At 41.6% G+C, this 20860-nt stretch overlaps 1 protein-coding gene across 3 annotated transcripts in view; it reads right to left on the bottom strand.

Moving 5' to 3' along the window:
* Nucleotides 1-2475: 2475 nt before the first annotated feature.
* Ercc3 (ERCC excision repair 3, TFIIH core complex helicase subunit) overlaps nucleotides 2476-20860 on the bottom strand; it is a 30894-nt gene continuing 12509 nt past the window's right edge. For all 3 annotated transcript variants that reach the window (XM_046463743.2, XM_046463741.2, XM_046463740.2), the window contains exons 10-15: nucleotides 20183-20385; nucleotides 13874-13970; nucleotides 12715-12832; nucleotides 9841-9959; nucleotides 7852-8004; nucleotides 2476-6402 (exon numbers count right to left, since the gene is read on the bottom strand). In XM_046463743.2, the coding sequence (XP_046319699.1) occupies nucleotides 6271-6402; nucleotides 7852-8004; nucleotides 9841-9959; nucleotides 12715-12832; nucleotides 13874-13970; nucleotides 20183-20385 (822 nt within the window). In that variant the 3' untranslated portion in view covers nucleotides 2476-6270. The remainder of the gene's footprint in view (nucleotides 6403-7851; nucleotides 8005-9840; nucleotides 9960-12714; nucleotides 12833-13873; nucleotides 13971-20182; nucleotides 20386-20860) is intronic.

The raw sequence follows: 20860 nt of genomic DNA, 5'->3' as shown, positions 1-20860 counted from the left end.
ATGAATAACATAACCATACTGAAGGATCATTAGGGAAAGAACCCAAGTAATATTTGAACATAAGATTAGGACTCAATGCCCCCAGGTTACAAAACAACCCTAAACAAATAGCAAACTATAATCAGAAACCTTTCTTTTCACAGCAGCATAAATTAGTACTTCTGAACTACTTCATGCACATTTTAGGACTGAGCAAATAGGAAAATGTCCTGTGAAAAAATGGTTGCCAGTTTTCTCATTCTCCGAGAAGAAAGCTGTAAATATGAAAGGAAGGGCAAAATAAATCCTACACATAGAATATCTATGAATAGCTTCATAGATAATATTAAAATAAATGGAGATGTAGAAAGGTGTGTATGTGACTAAAATATTCAACAAGAACTTTTTAGAGGAGGAAAAGTTTATTTGGGACTCATAGCTTCGAGGTTTAGTCCATAGTCAGCCAACTCCATTACTCTGGGCCCAAAGTGAGCTACAAAATCATGAAGGAAGGACATGGCAGAGGAAAGCTGTTCCACTCATGGTGGCCAGGAAGCAGGGAGAGCTAGAAGAAGGGGCATAGAGAAGATGAACTCTTCCAGGGCATGCCTCTAGGGACCCACCTCCTCCAGCCATGACCCATCTGCTTATCTCCCAGTTAGTCCATTCAAACTAGGATGGACTGCTTATGTTACACCCCTCACAATCCAACAATTTCACCCCTGAATGTTCCTTCATTAACACAGGAGTGTTTGGGGAAGTCCTCAGATCCAAACCATAACAATGGACGTGTGTGTAGACTGGCCACGTAATGCTACCTCCTCTATTTCATTCCATCAGTGTATTTTTCTGCTTCTATTCCTACTGCACTCCTTTTATGAATTATCTTTGATGTTTTTGTTTCATTATTCCATGATATTTTACCATTTATCAATTTTCATAAAAAGTCTGGTTAAGAATCTGATTTAAGGGCTGGGGTTGTGGCTCAGATGTAAAGCGCTTGCCTAGCACGTGTGAGGCCCTGGGTTTGATCCTCAGCACCACATAAAAATAAACAAATAAAATAAAGGTATTGTGTCCAACTACAACACACAAAAAATATTAAAAATAATCTGATCTTAAAATAGATTAATATAATGACTAATACAGGCAAACTGACAAAATTGACATCTTTTTTCAGGTAATCTCCACACATTTCTTGGCTTTATTTTTTGCCATTTTATATTTTCAGTGCTATTATTAATAGTATTTTAGTTTCAATTTTCAAATATTTGATGCTAGTATATAAAAGTATATTTGTACATAAGAGGAAAGTTTTTCACTTACATGCTATCTTGACCAAATGAGTGGAGTTTGATAGTAATCCTTGCTACGTGTAAGGGGACGGGGAGGAGAAGTGGAAGAAGGAAAAGAAGGGGATGAAGGAGAAGGAGGAGGAGGAAGAGGGAGAAAATATTGTATTGTACACCCATGCTAAATTCACTCATTAGTTCTAGGAGCTTTTTCTGTAGGTTCCATGAGATTTTTAAACTCAATCACATCATCTGCAAGTAAAGGTAGTTTATTCCTTTCATTTCAATCTATATGAGTTTTTCTTACCTTATTGCATTGACTAGAGCTTCTATTACATTGCCAAGTAGAAGTGGTGGGAATGGACACACTCAGTTTCTGATCTTAGGGGAAAACATTCAGTTTTTCAACACTAAATGCTTTTTTTTTTTTTTTTTTTTTGGTAGATATCCTCTACTGGTCTGAGAAATTTTCATGCACTCCTGATTTCCTGAGAATTTTTATCATGAGAGAATGCTGAATTTTGTCAAATGCATCTATTGAGACAAACACATGGTTTTTCAGTATGTTTAATTATATCAATTGATTTTTTCAAATGGTAAACCAATCTTGAAATCCTGGGACAAAATCCACTTAGTCATGATAATATCCCTTTTGTGGATTTTTAAATTTGATTTGCTAGGATTTTGTTAAGAAATCTTGCATGTTTATAAAAGATATTAGTTTGCACTTTTCTTCAAAGGTCTTTGTTATCAAAATAATACTTTCTTCATAGAGTAATTTCAGGGGGTGGATTTTGTGTAGTTTTTTCATAGCATTCACTTGCTGTCTTTTTAATAACTGTAGAATTTGTAGTAATATCACCTCTCTCATTCCCAATATTGGTAATTTGTGTTGCTCTTCTCAAAGAACCAGATTTTAGTTTCATTGATTTTCTGTATTATTTTACCTCATTGATTTCCTGCTTTGATTTTCATTACCTCTTCTCTTTAATTTGCTTTCTCTTTCATTTGATCTTTTTCTGGTGTCTTAAAATGGAAGTAGAGGCTACTGATTGGAGTTTTTCTCTTCTGGTATAGTTTAATGGTATACCCTGGCATACTTTTCTATAAATGCTGTGATGGTTGCATTCCTCAAATTTTGCTGTTGATTTTTGTTCTGGTTTTGTGATGGTTGGTTAGAAGCAGCCACAAGACAGAGGAGACGTTCAGGTAAACAAAAGTTTATTATATTCAGAAGTCCTAGAAACCAGTGGCATGTAACATCATGAGCCACATAGGGAAGATACACGGTGGTCAGTCTGTAGAAACTGGAGTAAGAGGAAAGTCCAAGAGTTTTTCTTAGAGTTTTCTTGGGAAAGACAAGATATTTCAGGGTAAACATTTTACGATTGGCTAGTATGAATAATTTTGTTGGGCTCTAAACTACAGTGGTGGTCCCTAGGTGTCTGGCACCTGGCACTAGTATGACTAAGAGGAATATTGCTTCCTGAAGTGTGTGGATCAGACAGAAGTGTGGCTCTGCTAATGTCTGGCCTGCTATGGCTAGGTCTTCACTATCTCAAAGTAAGATGTCAACACATAAAATACAGAAAAAAATACAAACAATACAGTTTTCATTTTCACTCAATTCAAAATATTAATTTCCTGTTTTGATTCTTTCTTTAGAACTGTATTATTTTCCTTATTAGGGGTTTCCAGAAAAACAGAACCAATGGAGTACATACAGAAAGACATTTATAATGAGGAACTGGCTCATGTGATTACGGAGGCTGAGAAGTCCCCACAATCCGCCATCTGCAAGCAGAAAAGCCAGTGGGTAGTTGCATTCCACGTCTGAAGGATCAAAAACAAAGAGAACAAATTATGTGAAGTCCCAGTAGGAGTGTGAAGGCCCAATGCCAGGAAGCTGATAATGGAAGCCCCAGCCAAGCCAAGAGGCAACTCCATCCTTCCTCTCTCTTTCTGTTCTTTCTGATTTGTTGAATCATGCCCATCAACATTGGCGGGGAGATCTTCTCTATTTACTCTGTCAATTCAAATGCTGATCTCTTCTAAAAACACCCTCACAGACACACCAAGAAATAATGTTCTACCAGACATCTGGTCACCCCTTAGCCTAGTGAACACATAAAATTAACCATCACATTTTCCAAATATTTAGGGGGTTCCCGGAGATGATTCTTTATTTTTAATTGGATTCCACTGTGGTCACAGAACATAACTTGTATGACTTAAATCCTTTTAAATTTATTGGGACTTATAAATGGTCTGAAATTGATTCTATCTTTTCAAATGGTCTGGGTCATTGAAAAAATTCTTATTCTTCTATTATTGGTGGAGTATTCTACAATGTTCAAATCTTTAAAATATTTACTGATTTTGGTCTACTTATTCTAGCAATCTAAAAACTCCTAGAACTAACAAGTGAATTTAGCATGGTTGCAGAATATGGTATTGAGAAATAAAAAATCAACTGTTTCTATACTAGCAACAAACATTTGGAAATTTAGAGAATATAAAGGAGCTTGTGCCAGATGTGGTGGCACATACCTGTAATCTCAGGGGCTCAGGAGGCCAAGGCAGGAGGATCGTGAGTTCAAAGCCAGGCTCAGCAATTGGCAAGGCGCTAAATAACTCAGTAAGACCCTGTCTCTAAATAAAAATACAAAATAGGGCCGAGGATGTGGCTCAGTGGCTGAGTGCTCTTGAGTTCAATCCCTGGTACCCCCCACCAAAAGGAGCTTGTTCCATAGTAGATGAATAAAAACAAATTAGGACTTGGTAAACTATTTTGAAAGGATTACTGCAAGGGGGGACCATTTCATAGGGACTTATGTCTGTCTAAAGAGTTAGGCAAAATGGATTTACTTATAGGGAGGAAGAAACAAGTTGAAAGAGGGTTAGAGTCAGGCATGGTTGTACAAGCCTGTAGGCAGAAAGTTTGAAGCCAGCCTCAATGACTTAGCAAGATCTTATCTCAAATTTTTAAAAAGGGATGTAGCTCAGTGATAGAATGGCCCTGGTTTTGATTCCCAGTACCACAAAAATAAAAGAAAAAGGGTGACAGGTAATTAGGGTGACAAACTGGGTGGCACTGTCAGATCACATAATGATTTATTCTGAAGTCAAGTCTATTTTCAGGAGGCAGAAGGTGGGTCAAAATTCGGGGGTTTGAGGAAAGAAGAGAATCTCCACCAAAATTTGGTTTTGATCTAATTAATCAGTGGGGGAAGACAAGAACTTTTATCATCTATGAAGCCAAGAATGGGAAATCAGAAGGCCTGTGTCTAGCCTTATCTCAAGGTAAAAAAAGGGGGATGCCTGTGAGTCTTACATACAAGGAAGGGTGATTCTTTGCAGTAAGTTTTTTTCCAGAATTAAGGGGAGCAATTGGGCTGGGGTTGTGGCTCAGTTGGTAGAGTGCTTGTATGTGTGGAGCACTGGGTTGCATCCTCAGCCTCACACAAATAAATAAAATAAATTAAAAAAAGAAATTGTGTCTATCTACAATTAAAAAAAAAAAAAAAAACAGCAATTCCTTTAAATGTTCCTCCTTTGTTTGTGTGATGCAGGGGATTGAACCCAGGGCCTGTACATGCTAGACAAGTGCTCTATACTAAGCTACACCCCCATCCCTACTTTCAAGGATCAGAGGGCTCAGGTAAAAATCATCATCATAAGTCAAGAAGTCAGCAGTCAAGAAATCCATGAGCACAAGAACAAGAAATGGGAAAATACAGAATGTATGTGGTAATGTTTTGAATATTTCAAGTACAAGGCATGACAGACGAGATTGAAGATAATGGGTTTTAATCAAGTTTGAACATCTAGTTGCCAGCACACCAGGGCTGCCCGGCAAGCCCATAGGGCTCGGCATGCCTGCCTGTACACAGAACTGTGTCTAGCTGCCCATGGCCTTCTCTCCTTGCATGTGGGGGCTACTGCCATCTCCTGGGATTCGCACGGACAGTCCTACCTGCCTGGCAACACCAATGCCTGACCTGACTCTGAGAATGTGCTTGTTTCCAAAGATCAGCTCCTGAAGTGGAATGTGGAGAAGGCAGCCCTAGCTTCAAAGTCCCCTAATGTCAGACACTGTCTCCTCCCTGGGCAGGGCCTGTGGCTGCTTTACAGAGCACAGTTTAGGTGTGCTGGCGCTGGTAACATAAAAATGGAATGCTGCTGCTGCTATGGCTGAGCTTGCAGGGCCTCCACAGTCACTCTGGAGGCTTTATTTGGTGCAGGCTTCAAAACTTCCCAGGTGTGAACACTATTTACTGTTAGAACAGCTTCCTCCTCCGAATACAAGTTTTCACCTTGTGCATGCCTACCCTACCTTCCACAAAACAATTGTGCTCTGCCTTTCTTGTCCTCAACACATTTTCTTTAACACCAGGAACAAGACAGAAAAGCTCAACAGCTCCTTGATGGAGCCTGGTCATGTAGATAAAGACCATGCCTGTGACAAGGCATAAAAACACTTCTTCAACAAAGAGGATGAATTGTTCCATTTTGTTTATTTAGCTGAGCATCAAGATAAACATCTTTTAAACAGTACAAATTTTTTTTAATATTTATTTTTTTTAGTTGTATTTGAACACAATATCTCTATTGTATTTATTTATGTGGTGCTGAGGACTGAACCGAGGGCCTCTCACGTGTGAGGCGAGTACTCTACCACTGAGCCACAACCCCAGCCCCCAGTACAAATTTTTATATACAGGAATGACCCACTCCCAAACAAGTTTGGGGAAAAAAAAAAAAAAAAAAATCAAAAAATAATCTTGCTTTCTTTTTTAAAACCTGGGTGTCACATGAAGGCAGAACCAAACCTCTGTGTTGATTTTCTTCAATATGGTTAGCAGATACTGAGTTTAGATCAGTTTGACTGGTGCTACAGTAAAGTACATAGACATGGAGAGAAGATATTACACTGAAAAATCCCTTTCCAAAGCTGGGACCAAGCACCCAGTCTTCAACCAAGTAACCTGGGTAGGTATCATTTCCGAAAGCGCTTGAAAAGCGGGTGCACGTGCTTAGTGGAAGCTTTGCTTCGGGATGAGTGGTACTCCATGTACACGGTGTCATCAGCCCCGGACATAGAGCTCATGGTGCCAAAGCGCCGGGATGCCTGCGAGGCAGAGGAGAACCCAAGCTTCAGTTATTCTCCAAGAGAAAAGACTCATTTAATAAATTTATAATCAAATTCAATATATTTTATTATTTTTAAACAATGTTTACTGGTCACTGTGTCTCAGGCATTGTTCTGAGCATTTTACATGTATGACTTCATGTAGTCCTTATAATCATTATAAACTTCATTTTACAGAAAAGGAAATGGAGGCCTAGAGATTGAGTAACTTGTCTAAGATCACACAGCTCCTAAGGAAATGGGACTTGAACACAGGCAATCAGGCTTGAGACTCTTTCTTAATTAGAATGCTACACTGCTTTCCTTAATGACAACTTCAACAGTTTCATTATTTTAACTCTCGCTGAGATTTCACAAAAAACTTTGAATCAAGGAAAAAGCCAAAAGCCCTGGGATTGACTCATGGCCCCACCTTTCACTGGGAGACGTCAGGCAAGTACTGAAAGTCCATGCCTCAATGAACACATCTGTAAAATGGAGATAACCACATCTGCCCTGACGGATGAGGTATAAACAGAAATCACAGAGGTCAGGGGCTTGGCCCAGAGCCCAGCACATCATTGAATCCATGTTACAGGGGAAATATGCAGCCAAGCACTGACTTCAAGGTTAGGGCCTCACCTTAGGGCCAGTGAGAACCACAGAGACCCAGGCTTTCCTGGGTCTCAGTGTAAGCTGCAAACCTCTGGCAGGAGGACGTCTTAAGCTGAAGGAAGGGCAGCACCAGCTCAGATGAGAGGTGCTTCCTTCTTACCTTGTTACAGAAACTCGTCACCTTTTGGCTTTAATACTAATTGAATTTCAACAGCATCTGACTCAATTGCCCTTCTCTCCTTAAAAAGGCCTAAACAATTCTCCATGACAATGCTCTCATTAATCACACCACATTACACTTACCTGGGAACGAAGCAGGCACTCAGTAAATTTAAAAGAACTCTAAATTTTTCAAAATACATGTTGAAGCTACCATACAAACTGATCCTCAGACCCATCTCCCAGAGTAGAAGGCTCAGCTCTATCACTAAGGAGGAAACCAAAAGCAAGCTGACTTGCCCAAGACCAACAACAGGCACTGTCCTGTCACTGCCACCTCACCCTCTGCCCCTACAGACTGAGAGGCAGAGTCTGGAGTCACCTGTTCACCTTCCTGGACTCTAACACCAATATACTAACAAATGCTCCTGCCAGACTGTTAAATGAACAAGCCAAGAGATGAATCACAGCCACTGAGAGTTCAGCCATGTTGGACAACATATATTCAGGAAGGGATGTGCACCACAAGATTAATCGGAGTTGTTTCTATTATTCTCTTCTCCAAGGTTTTTTTTTTTTTTTCCTCCCAAGTTTGTCTCCAAACCCCCCAGCCCCTGCCCCCAAGAATGTGTGCATATGTAAGTGGCCATACTCCAGCCTCACCCACTGGCTCACCTGGCTGGACTTGGAGCCAAACTCTCCTGCCACTACCTCCTCCTCCGCATCCAGGTCAGTGGCCGCCAGGACTTTCTGTAGGAGCTGCTGTTGTTCCTCCTTTGTGGAAAATGCCAACTCTTCTTCCTCCATGCCAGCAAGCTTTGTGATCACCTGCAAATTCAAAAGCAGATGCGTCCCTTTCAGTTATCTTCCCCTTGGCACCACTCAGCCTTCTCCCAAGTCCACTTCTTGTCGCTTCCTTCCCATAGACACAGCCGGCCAGGTGGCCAATGGAGAGGCTCCTCTCTGGTGTTCTAGAGACCAGCTTCAGAGCTGCCTGTAATAGCTACATTAATGACTCCAAGACAGAGATGAAGGAATTACAGAGGAATCTCTGCTCCCAGTGCAGAACATTTAATAATCCCACATAGAAGATCAACGGGAACCCTAGTAACTGTAGTCCCTCAGTAGTCTTCCCATATTGAATCAGGTAAGGAAGGGAAACCAACTAAAGTTGTGCCCTTTGACAAGGATCCTCCACCCTGCTATGCTTGGCACCCAGGGCTTCCAGCAGGAAAGCGCTTAATAATTTCAGGAACTGAGAATTTATTGGAAAGATATTCTCTAAAAAAACAAGATGACAGTATGATGGAAACTGGGTTTTCACATCTATAGGGATAACTTACTATGAGACTTACCTAAACCTGCAGAAAGCCTGGGCTGATTACGTAAAGGTAACCCCTTACCTCCCCCCAACCCACACACACACTCCAATTCTCTGCATAATGTAAAAGGAAAACTTCTAGAAATAAGGATTTGAGTCCTTTAGGTGGCCAGACATCCAGACTACAATCAGTGGGACATATCTGCCCTGGCACAATGGCTCAAGGTCACACAACCCAGGGAACTCTTACTGGCTACTCTGGACAAAGGTAAGTTGGCCAACATAGACATCATGTGTACATGTACCTGCCAGGCTAGCCTTTCAAATAACTCAGAGTTTTCTTTCTGAGTTGGCATTCCTGTTACCCTGAGGTGCTGCAAGGACCAAGAGTTATGAGTGCTACTATCAGCATGGATGAGGGGTTGGGTCACAATGCAAATCTTCTAAAAAATTAGGATCAAAACCCAAGGTGTCCTGTCCTCTAGTCAAGCCTAAGAGGTCTGAAAAGTGTCATTGCCCCTGGTTAAAAGAGAAGCCAGACAATCTTGTCCTCTAAGGCTAAACATGGGAACTCTCCAACACACTAAGAGACACGACTGAAGGCCGGGGGTACAGCTTAGTGATACAGGACATGCTTGGCATGCATGAGGATCTGGGTTTCATCCTTAGCACCAAGAGGAAGAAAAAAGACAACTGAAAATGTATTCAGAAAGGGGGCTATGGTGTTTTGCAAAACAAGAACCTAAGAAACGTGTGTTTTAGCAATGTTCCTGCAGTAGACCACAAGGGGAATTTTTTTTCCCTGCTTCCAGAACCCTCCACCCCCACCCCCAAATAAAACCCTTTGGGACACTAAATCCTAACACAAACTTACAAGTTATGTCAATGGGAAAGAAAGCAAATTACCCCAGCCAATGAAAATTAGCCAAAGCTTTAGTAATTCCCAAGTTATTTAAAGACCCAGTTTATGATACAGATGGTTCCAATATCTGGGAAGATGCTGGGGCTTATCAGCTGAGAAAGTAAAGACAATCCTAGACAACAGGAGCGGCACCAGTCTGAGAAAGGAACCCTAAGAGGCTCACTCTTGTACAGGGCTGGCCACAGCGCCTAGGCACCTCACTGTGGACAAGCTACCACATTTCCCATATTTCCCGCCAACATCGGAATGCTGTCTCCAGTAGTTTGTGCAGAGACAAAGGAGTCTGAGGCAAAGCCTCTAATACCCTAAGGCTCTCTGCCTACCTGAGGTCTGTCTCAGGCTGTGCCCCCACTTCTCCTGGAGGCCAGAATACCAGAAAGGCTTTGGTCATGGTCTAGCCAGAGACCTAGTGGATACATACCTTAAAACTATAACCTTGATCTACCAAGAATCTCTGTCGCTTGGTAGAGTAAGCCATTTCTTGTGTGTCCTGGGATACCAGTGAGTAGAAGAAGGCATTGTACTCCTCTGCAACCATCCCTGCAGGGAGAAGGTGACAGAAAGTAGGGAAGAAGAATGTTAGAATGCCAGGAGCTTTAAGTCCCAGGCTTGGAAGTAAGCACCACAGTGAGAAACTTCTACAGGCAAGGCAGAAAAACTCAGACTTTTCCCCATGGGACTTCATCAAAATTAAAGCCTTTTGTGCCTCTATTGAGCACTATAAGAAACTAAAAAAGAATCCACAAATACCTGCAAAGCACATATCTGATAGGGTACTTGCATCTAAAATATATCAAGAACTACCACAACTCAGTAAGACAGATAAGCCAACTATAAAATGGGCAAAGGAGCTGAACAGACATTTCTCTAAAGACAATACACAAATGGCCAAGGAACAGGGAAATGCAAATCAAAACCACAATGAGAGGACTGAGGTTGTGGCTCAGTGGTAGAGCACTCGCCTAGCACATACGAGGCACTGGGTTCAATCAGCACATGAGAGGCACTGGGTTCAATCCTCAGCACCATATTAAAAAATAAATAAATAAATAAAAGGTATTATGTCCAAATACAACTAAAAAAATTATTTAAAAAAAAAAAAACACAATGAGAGCCAGGCGTGGTAGCACATTCCCTGTAATCCCAGCAGCTTGGGAGGGCTGAGGCAAGAGGATCATAAGTTCAAAGCCAGCCTCAGCAAAAAGCAAGGCGCTAAGGAACTCAGTGAGACCCTGTCTCTAAATAAAATATAAAATAGAGCTGGGGATATAGCTCAGTGGTCAAGTGCCTCTGAATTCAATCCCCAGTACCAAAAATAAAAGCACAGTGAGATGTCATCTCGTCTCCACCAGGATGGTAGAATCAGACAGATAATCACAACTGTTGTCAAGGATATGAAGAAAATGGAGCTTTCATGCACTGTATAGTGGTGCTTTGGAAAAAGTTACTCAAAATGTTAAACACAGTGTTATTACCACATGATCCAGCAATTTCTACTAAGTATATATCCAAGAGAACTGAAAACATCCATACAAAAATTTGTATGTGAATTTCACAGTAGCACTAAGAACCAAATATCAGAAATCACCCAAATGTCCATCAACAGATAAATAAAATATGGTATGTTCATAAGTGGAATATTAATTGGCAACAAAAAGAGAATGAATACTGATACATATGGGTAATCCTTTTTTTTAAATATTTTTTTTCATTGTCAATGGACCTTTATTTTATTTTTTACTTATATGTGGTGCTGAGAATCGAACCCAGTGCCTCACACATGCTAGGCAAGCACTCTGCCACTGAGCTACAACCCCAGCCCCTGAGTAATCCTTTTGAAAACATTACGCTAAGTGAAAGAAGCGAGTCACAGAGGGCCCCAGTGTGATCTTTTAATGAAACATCCAGAATAGGAATATAGAGACAAAAGTAGATTAGTGGTTGCCTAGGGCTGAGGGATTGGGAGCAAGGGAAATGAGGAATGACTGGTAACAGATAAGGGCTTCTTTTTGGGGGTGAAGAGAATATTCTAAGTGTATGTTGTGGTATGGCTGCACAACTTTGTGAATATGCTAAAAAAATCACTGAACTGTTTACTTTAAGAGCATCACAGGTGCTTACACCCCTGATTAAAAACAAGCCAACAAAACAGCAGTTCAGAGAGAAAACCTCTAACCAGGGACAATGAGCACAGAAATCAGGACAGAAAATACTAAGGCCTGAAAGATCTGATTCTTCAGGAAAATCTGAACATTTCTGCTTCACAATTCAAATATCAGGAGGTTAAGAATCTGTATACTGCCTTTGAATTCAATGGTTTCTCTTAGAAGAGCTGACATCCAGGAAAGAGTATACTCCCTAGGCCTCTGGGGTTGGGTGCTAGGATCCCCCACTATTCCAAAGGGCTAGATATCTGTGCCAAAATATTTTGACTGAGAAAATACAATTCTAATCAAATTCAAAGGTGTTTTCAAATTAGCTTTGCTTTTTTTGTATGTGAGAGAAAGAATAAGGAATGAGTTATTTTCACATTTGCTAACAGACTATATTCAGTTAATAAAAGTTTATCAAGCAGCCTACTGTATTCTGTTTTATAGGCTCATTCCGACAACAGTCCAGCAAGACAGCACAATCACCCCCACTTTGGATGGAAAAACCAAGGTTCAGAGGGGCTAATAATGTACGTAAGGTCACACAGCTAATCTGGAGCTCAGTCCATGCTACTTTGACTATCTGCCTTGCTTTCATTTATTATGTAACAACCAGCTGCCTTAAACATTCTTAAATACAATATAATTTCAACTTATGTCCACTAATCTTTCATTTTCAAATATCCTAGTAGTTCAGGTGCTTCCTGGTTTGATAAGAAAGTTCCCTGAGGACAGGGCCTATTTCCTTGTCTCAGGATGTGCCTGGTCCCAGTAGGAAAGAGGCAGCCACATCTCAGCAACATCCGTCCCTGCCATGCCCATGGCTCAGGTCTGGGCCCTTCTGCTGCAGTCAATACACACAGGAAGCCCCCTCACTAAGACAGCTTAGCTGAGAGCACACTCATGTGAACTGTAGGCCACTGCCATGCAAAACACCCCCATGTTCACTCCCATGGTATGAAAAGTGAGGACCATGTGGCTGTTGAACCTTGCTTTGGGATTGCGTCTCTTCAGGGTCTTTCTGGTTCTGGGACAAAGATTGAGGCACTGAACACATTTGTGGTTCATCCCTCCCTTCCTTAACCAAAGTGGTTCCAGAGGAGACTCTTCTCCACCCACAGCAGAGGAGGAAAAGCTGCTGTTACCTTTTTTGGCTCGAAGCACCCGTCCTAGCCTCTGGGCCTCCTGCCGCCTGGAGCCACCATGGGATGAGATCTGAATGAGGACATTGGCTTCTGGAAGATCAAATGATGTGTCACCTACCTATAGAAATGAAGCAGCTGTAAGCTTAGGAAGGTTTTTACATCACACACACACACACACACACACACACACATACACACACACACAATCAACTGGTTCAGAATTTTAAATTTTACTTATTTATCTTTGTATGCTGGGAATGGAGCCCAGGGCCTTGGGCTTGTTAAGCTGTGTTCTACCACTGAGTCACATCCCTAGCCCTGGCTTATAATTTAAATCTGCTCTGTAGATCATTTAAAAAAACACTCTCCTCTCCATACAAAGTCCTTCTGATACAGAGAAAAGTGAAGTGGTGGACCCCACCCTGAAGGGTCTGCCTCTCTAGGACCTTGTAGGTTCTAACAGCACCAAAAAATTACTGCGGCTCAGCAAGGCTCACAGTGCTGCATGCAAAGATAACACAGACTCACATCAATTTTCTTCAGAGAGGTGAAGTACTTTACTGAGGTCATGCAACTCCTAATAAAGAGGAGCTAGTACCCAAATCAATTTTCTTGTTTCTGTGGCTATAGAAATAGGTCAAAATCATCTGATAATCACTGAGACCAGCAGCAGCACCTATGAGACAATGTGGCCTGGGCCGCTGCCCAGCAAGGGGTTCTAATTATGGGCAGGATGTCCAACTTGGGAAGTTGACCACCAAAGGGCCACAGGCAGGGTCTAATGCTCACTTTCCTATCTATGATCACCCTACAGAGAAAATGCACTTCTGGGCTTTAGGTCTGTCTTCATCTGAATGACTTCTAAACCATTAGACCACAGCTTCTAATAGTAGGAAAGAACTTTAGTTCCTTTCCTAGGAAATACAATCTAAAATTCCTACATCCCAAGAAGAGGTAGGAAGAATCTCAGCTAAGTGAAAAGCCTTTATAGATAACACATGAAAATCCTAATGATCCCAGACCCTGGGCACGTAGGAATAAAAATGTACAAGGGAATATCTTTTGATAAACATGAACTGACTGTCCAGGAAAGAGTACACTCCCTAGGCCTCTGGGATTGGGTGCTAGGATCCCCCACTATTCCATGTGCCACACAAACCTTGGATATAAAGATGGTGTTGATTTTGGGGTTGTGCTTGAAATTCTGAAGAATTTGCATCCTTTCTCCCTGGGATGTAGGCCCATAGATATAGGGTCTAAAGAAGAACACAGATGTGTTAGAAAAATCACAGAATCATACTTCAGTTATCCTGAAAACACAGCAGATGGAAAAAATAAGCTTAAGCAAGGTCTTCTCTGAGAGGAAGCCCTAGGTCATGTCCACTGGGATATGAGAAGATCCATGACAACAACTAGCTACAGACCCACCCCTGCCAGCCTCCCCCAAGAGCCCCAGCCCATCCCCCTCTGCTTCTAGGCCCAGGCCCACCATCCTCTTCAAGATTCCCTTTTTGACTTATTTATTTCCTACTATAGTTTTTCCTCCTCTAACATCTGTCACTCTAGGTAAGGATAAGCTTCGATTTCATGAAGCCTAAGAGAAGCAGCAAAGAAACAATTCTACATCCAAACAAAGGCTGAACACAACATTCTCCAATGTCACAAACAACCTCCAAGAAATGAGCAGAAAGTAAAAAAGGGCCTTTCAACCTTTTCCCCACTGCACTCACAGAATACCAAATTCAAAAGTTTCTCTTTAGTTTCTAGCTCCTTGCTCAAGGGCACAAGCCTCTGGGAACCTCACTGGTCATTGCCTATGGCACCTAGGATGGTCATATCCTTGTCTTTTATATGGGAATGTGCTGGTAGTCAGTTTCCACAACTTCCCCCAAACCCTAACAACAGTAATGATGATGATAACAAGCACAAAGAAGACAGGAATAAAGATCCAGGGCCTACTTATGTCAAGCACTGAGCTAGTACTACTTAAAAAAATAAAAATAACTCACTCATCATTGCCAATATCCATCAGAATTAAAAAGGTTAAGGTTCATGTTCCTCAACCTACACAAAAGGTTCAGGGCCAGAGCTGGGTGAGATGGTGCATATCTATAATCCCAGCAGCTAAGGAGGCTGACGCAGGAGAACTGAAAGTTCAAAGCCAGCCTTAGCAACTTAGTGAGGCATGAAGCAATTTAGCAAGACCCTGTCTCTAAATAAAATACAAAAAAGGGCTGGGGTTGTGGTTCAGTTGTTGAGTGCCCTAGGTTCATTCCCTGAGTGCCCTGGGTTCATTCCCTGGTATCAAAAAGAAAAGAAATGAAAAAACAGGAGCCCAAGGGAATGGAGCCCAGATGTGGCTATCTCATGGCCAGGCCCAATGGTGTCCAGGACAGTGCCTGGTAAGGACACAGGATGCACTGCTTTTGCAACTCTGTGCAGTGCTACTCAATACCCAACAATACATTACAAGATGATCTCAGATGTACCTGAGAACAAACCCCTCAGCCACACAGAGGCTGGGCAGAACCTGGGTCAGCTGCACACCCAGGCTGACTACCACAGGATAACCTAGACATAAGCTGCCTCACCTGACATAGAGAGTATCAGGGTACCACACAATCCATCATTTTCTATGTGTCATGGAAAAAAGCTTGGGAAGCCACAAACCTGTCTTGCTGAAAGTGGTGGCACAAGCATGTAGTTCTAGCGACCTACCCATGGGGATGAGGCAGGAGGACTGCAAGTTTGAGGCCAGCTTCAGCAACTTAGTGAGACCCTGTCTCAGAATAAAAAGGACTGGAGATGTAGCTCAGTGCTCCTGGATTCAATCCCCAGCACCCCTCAAAATAAATAAATAAATAAATAAATTTAAAATAATTTTTAAAAAAAGAAGTTTGTCTCCTGACACCCAGATTTTTAGGGGGTTCTTTTACTATTCCTCCACCACCATGAAAAAACTTCTCACACAATGGTGAGTTCCTCAGTATCTGAAGGTTTCCCCCATACAGGAACTGGAACACCTAAAGGGTAACCACCCTCCAGGAAAAGAACCAAACATTTGGAGAACCCTTGTGAGATGCCAGGCATTAGAATTCCCTGTGGTAGCTCCAAGTGACCAAGAAATAAAAGGAGGATCAGAGAGGTGAAGTACTTTACTGAGGTCATGCAACTCCTATAAAGAGGAGCTAGTACCAAATCAAAGTGTGTCTCCACAGATGATACTCCACATTATCTCACACTGCATATACCCTCAACAGTGTCTCCTGCAACTGTGTGGTGACCCCATTCCTTTCTTTAAAGCTGGAAGAACCCCCTTTACCACCACTGGACACATCAGGTTTGTCCATCGTAAGTTAAGAATGAATTCGCAGAATCATTTCAAAATCAAGAAAACAGGACAAACAAAGAACGTTTTGACTTTTTTTTTTTTTTTTTTTTTTGGTAGCAGGCCATTAAACCCAGGGGCACTTAACCACCAAGTCACCCCCCAGCCCCTTTTTTTGGTGGTGGTGGTGGGGTAATAAGGATTGAACTCAGGGGCACTTGACCACTGAGCCACATCCCCAGCCCTATTTGGTTTCTTATTTATAGACAGGTCTCACTGAGCTGCTTAGCGCCTCACCAGTTGCTAAGGCTGGCTTTGAACTCTGTGATCCTCCTGTCTCAGCCTCCCAAGCGACTGGGATTATAGGTGTATACCACTGTGCCTGACCCCTTTCTACATTTAAAAGCCAGATATTAAAAAAAATTTTAAAAAGAGTTATTAGCAAAATTTGTAATTATTCCATTACACATGAGAGAGCCACAGTTGGCTACTTCTCCCTCTGTCAGGCTGGTTTAGCACTGTCAGCACCAGCTCCAGGCAAACTAACATCTCTGCCCACAGGCTCAAATGGCTGCAGTCACAAGCAAGCCTTGGGTGTTTCAAAGTAGGTGTGGGGAGGCCACTTGAGGAAGTCTCCAGATGAGCACTGAGGGGGGTAGAGGAACATACTTATTAAATATGACATAGTAAACAGAAGCACTGTCCTGCTGCTGCTCTTGAACTGACACTAATTTGACAGTAAAGGGCTAAAAGGACAAAAACCTACAACAAGAACAGAAGAAATAACAGCAGATGAGAGCAGTAGGTAACATCTTGGAAGCTGAAAAGCAGACGGATGCTGGTACCGTGACTGAGCTAACAGATTAGGGAAAGCAGAAGCTGGGCTGGCAGGAGGGAAAGTCAACAGAGAACAAGCCAATTTTCTGTGCAAAACACAGAAGAGTTCAAGAACTGGTGCCCACTTGTGCTGGAAGGTGAGGTGGCAAGCAGGATGGCAGACAGCAGGCCTGGGAGTATGGATAAGGAGCAGAGACTCAGCCCCACAGCAGGCTTCAGGCGAAGCCTTCCTTTCCAGGATCTGAAAAAGGAAGGTTTATACTCAGGACATCAGCAGAGTTGAGGGCAAAAGCGAGACAGAAACTGAAGCATGAAGGTTAAAGCATCTCCTCAAGGCTAAGACTTCACAACCCCATTTCCTCTGTTCCCACACACTGGTACCCAGGGGATGGAAAATTTCCTTCCAGAGAAAAGATTAGACCCCAAGAAAAGACCTAGAGATACTGACTTATATCTTATCAATCTCTGGATAAAACAGCCAGGTGCCTGTCTGATCATTCTGTAGGAAGGTCCATATCCACTAAGACATACAGAATGGCTTGTCACCTTTTTAGTGACTGACTCTCAAATAAGAAAATGCAGCCACAGATTACAAAACTCTGAAAAAAGAAGTTAAAAGAATCAAAGCAAAAAAGAGAGACAGTGCAAGAAAACAGAAGGAAGCTTCAAAAGCTTTCATAGCCCGAAATAAGAAGACATTATACTCAAGCAACAAGGAAAAAAAAAAAAGTTATTAGCAAAATTTTTAATTCTCATTCCATTACACATGAGAGAGCCACAGTTGGATACCTCTGTTATTAAAAGTTATTAATAGGGCTGGGGATGTGGCTCAAGTGGTGGCGCACTCGCCTGGCATGCACGGCGCCTGGCATGCACGGGGCGCTGGGTTCGATCCTCAGCACCACATAAAAATAAAATACAGATGTTGTGTCCACCGAAAACTAAAAAAAAAAAAAAATTCTCTCTCTTTTTTTAAAAAAAGTTATTAATAAAGAACTCTTGTGGGCTGGGGTTATGGCTCAGAGGTAGAGCGCTCGCCTAGTATGCGTGAGGCACTGGGTTCTATCCTCTGCGCTACATAAAAATAAAATAAAGGTATTGTGTCCACCTACAATTAAAAAATAAATACTTGGAAAAAAAAAAAAAAGGCAACTCTTGTTACCAAACACAGTAGTGCACAATTATAATACCAGTGACTCAGAAGACTGTGGCGAGTCTCTGCAACTTAGCAAGACACTACCTCAAAATAAAAAATAAAAAGGACTAGGGATATAGGACCCTGGGTTCAATCCCCAGTACAAACAAACAAACAAAAAAACCTCTCAGAAATTAACAAAAGTTCCAATAGATGTGTTAGAAGACAAAGGGATAAAAATACGAGGAAAAAGATATGAAAATGGGTGAAGTGGTTCAGAAGATCTAACATCTGACCAATAGGGATTCTAAAAACAGAAAACAAAGAGATGATGATTAGCAAAGAAAAGGAGAAAAAACTCTCAGAACTGAAGGACACAAGTTTCCATACTGAAAGGGCCTAATGAATGTCCATTACAATGAAAGAAAAAATACTGAACTAGGCATAGAAATTTTGAAATTTAAAGAGAGAAAAAAAGAGAGGGAAAGATCATCCTATCTAATAGAAGAAGGAAACACAAATACCACAACAGACTGCAAACAGAGGAACTAGATGGCACCAGACTCCTGAGCAGCCACACTAGAAGCTTCAATGTAAATAAATACCAAGGACCAGCCAAACTACTGAAGGAGTTGAGTAAAGTCATATACAAGCACTCTAAGTCTTAAAAACCTCAAGAATCTAATGGAGCATTTGCTCCAACAAAATAAGTGACTAAGAAAGAGGAGACCTGAGACTAGGACATAGAGGTTCAACACAATTAAAAAGGTGAGGCCCAGGGTTATGTCCAAGGGAAGCCCAAGATGACAGCTGCTGGTATCCCTAGTCCTAGGTAACAAGCAAGTCAGAACAGAGGCGGAAGAGGAATAATGAATCTGACCAGGTAAAGAGAAAAACCAGAACTTAGAGATTACCTGACACTATTGAGAGGGAGCTTCTGGTTATATGAAAAGTCTGGAGAAGAGTAAGTAATCAAGTGTATGGAAAACTACACAAAAGCAACAACTAAACAAATAAAACATAATCATAGTACATTTACATATCTCCATCTGAACAATACTTATACAGTCAAAACGACACAGCACTGAATTTTAATTTAATCCCAAACTTGTGCCATTACCGTATTGGGAGCATGGTAGGAGAGAAAACAAAGAGGTGGGGTAGAAAGTGGTGTTTATAAAAAAACTACACCCTCAACTCCTGTAGTAGGAAGGTAGTAGGCAATTCCTGCCATTGATAATCCAGAAACTGCTGCATAAACTACTTAGAAATAAGAAGGTAAATGAAGGGAAAAAAATAAAGATTCAAAGTAGCTGCCTTCAGAGAACAAGGTAGAAACAGAGGTACAGAGAAATATTTTTTCATAATAATCTAAATGTTAACTTGGATAAAAATAAATACCTTTTCTAAATCTAGAAAAAGTACAATTTTAGAAACTTGAGAAATCTTAATTTTTCTATGCCTATTTTCCAATCCATACAATAATACCTCATATGGCTGAGGTAAGGATTGAATCATACATAGATACAGGACTCCTAGCACACAGCTTTATAGGAAGAAACTGGTCTATATTCATTCTTCTCTATCCACCACTACAAAAAAATAAGGACCTGTCTCCAAAGAGAACCTCGTCCTTTTGTGGCTGGAAGAAACACAGGCCTCCTCTTTCTTACTTGGCAGGAATTTTGCCATGGCAAGGATGTTAAGTGTAGGTGTGGGTTGTGATTTGGTGAGGATGTTCAGGGAGCAGTTCCCAAAAAGTTCTGGTTCAGATACTAATCCACACCTAGAATGCTGACCCAGCCCATCCTGCCTTCCTTCTTTGCCCCTGAACCATACAGTCTGGCCTTAACTTCCACCTACAGTGCTCACTTGGCCTGAAACTCCAGACACCAATTCCCATGCACACTTGGAGTCTAGATCTGAGATAGTGCCCACCCAGCACTGCACAACTCTGTGGCCCCTATTCTCTGAGGTCAGGGTAAACAAGCTCCACCTTCCTATATGTTCTAACCTCCAACTCTGACCACCTGCTTCTCTGTCTTGCCTGGCTCCTGGGACCAGAGGCAGAGAACCAGACCTACAGATCCCAAGAAATAGGCACCTTTGCTCCTCTCAGTGGGGAAGATAAACTGGTCTGGAAGAAACTCCAAGGTTTCAATTCTTACTTGTTCAGTCGAATGGCATATTCCTTCAAGGCAAACACGTTGTCAGCAAAGACAATAATCTTGTCGTTCCTCCTTTCATGAAACTTGATCAGAAACTGGCAAGCTCTGAACTTGTTGGGGTTCATGGTGTACAGCAAGATTCGTTTCTTAGTTTTGATTGCCACATATTCCCGGTAAAACTCAGGAGACATTGGGCACCAAACCTGGATGCAATAAGAAAAAGAGTCCGGCTAGGGATGTGGCTCTAGTGGTAATGCGCTTGCCTGGCATGCGCGGGGCGCTGGGTTCGATCCTCAGCACCACATAAAAATAAAATAAAGATGTTGTGTCCACTGAAAACGAAAAAATAAATATTAAAAAATTCTCTCTCAAAAAAAAAAAGAAAAAGGGTCATTTTGCAAGTTCAGACATCACATGATTGGAGACTCTGAAGCTCCTTTCATGTAGCAGAATTAGCTTTAAAATTCTTCAAAACAAAGCCAATGGTTATGAATTTTATCTCAAAACAGCAGTCCTCCCTTATGGTGGTTTTGGTTACCCATGGTCAATGGGAGACTGAAAATATTAAATGGAAAATTTCAGAAATAAACAATCCAGAAACTTTAACTTGCACACTGGTTCTGAGAAGCATAGTGAAATCTCACATGGACCTGTTCTACTCTGCCTAGGATGTGAATA

Source organism: Marmota monax, unplaced genomic scaffold (genome assembly GCF_021218885.2).
Source record: "Marmota monax isolate L192 unplaced genomic scaffold, Marmota_monax_Labrador192_F-V1.1 WCK01_AAM20220418_F8-fsc00034, whole genome shotgun sequence".
Taxonomy (NCBI): domain Eukaryota; kingdom Metazoa; phylum Chordata; class Mammalia; order Rodentia; family Sciuridae; genus Marmota; species Marmota monax.
The sequence above is the reverse complement of the archived record's forward strand: the minus strand, read 5'-3'. Positions and strand labels throughout refer to the sequence as shown.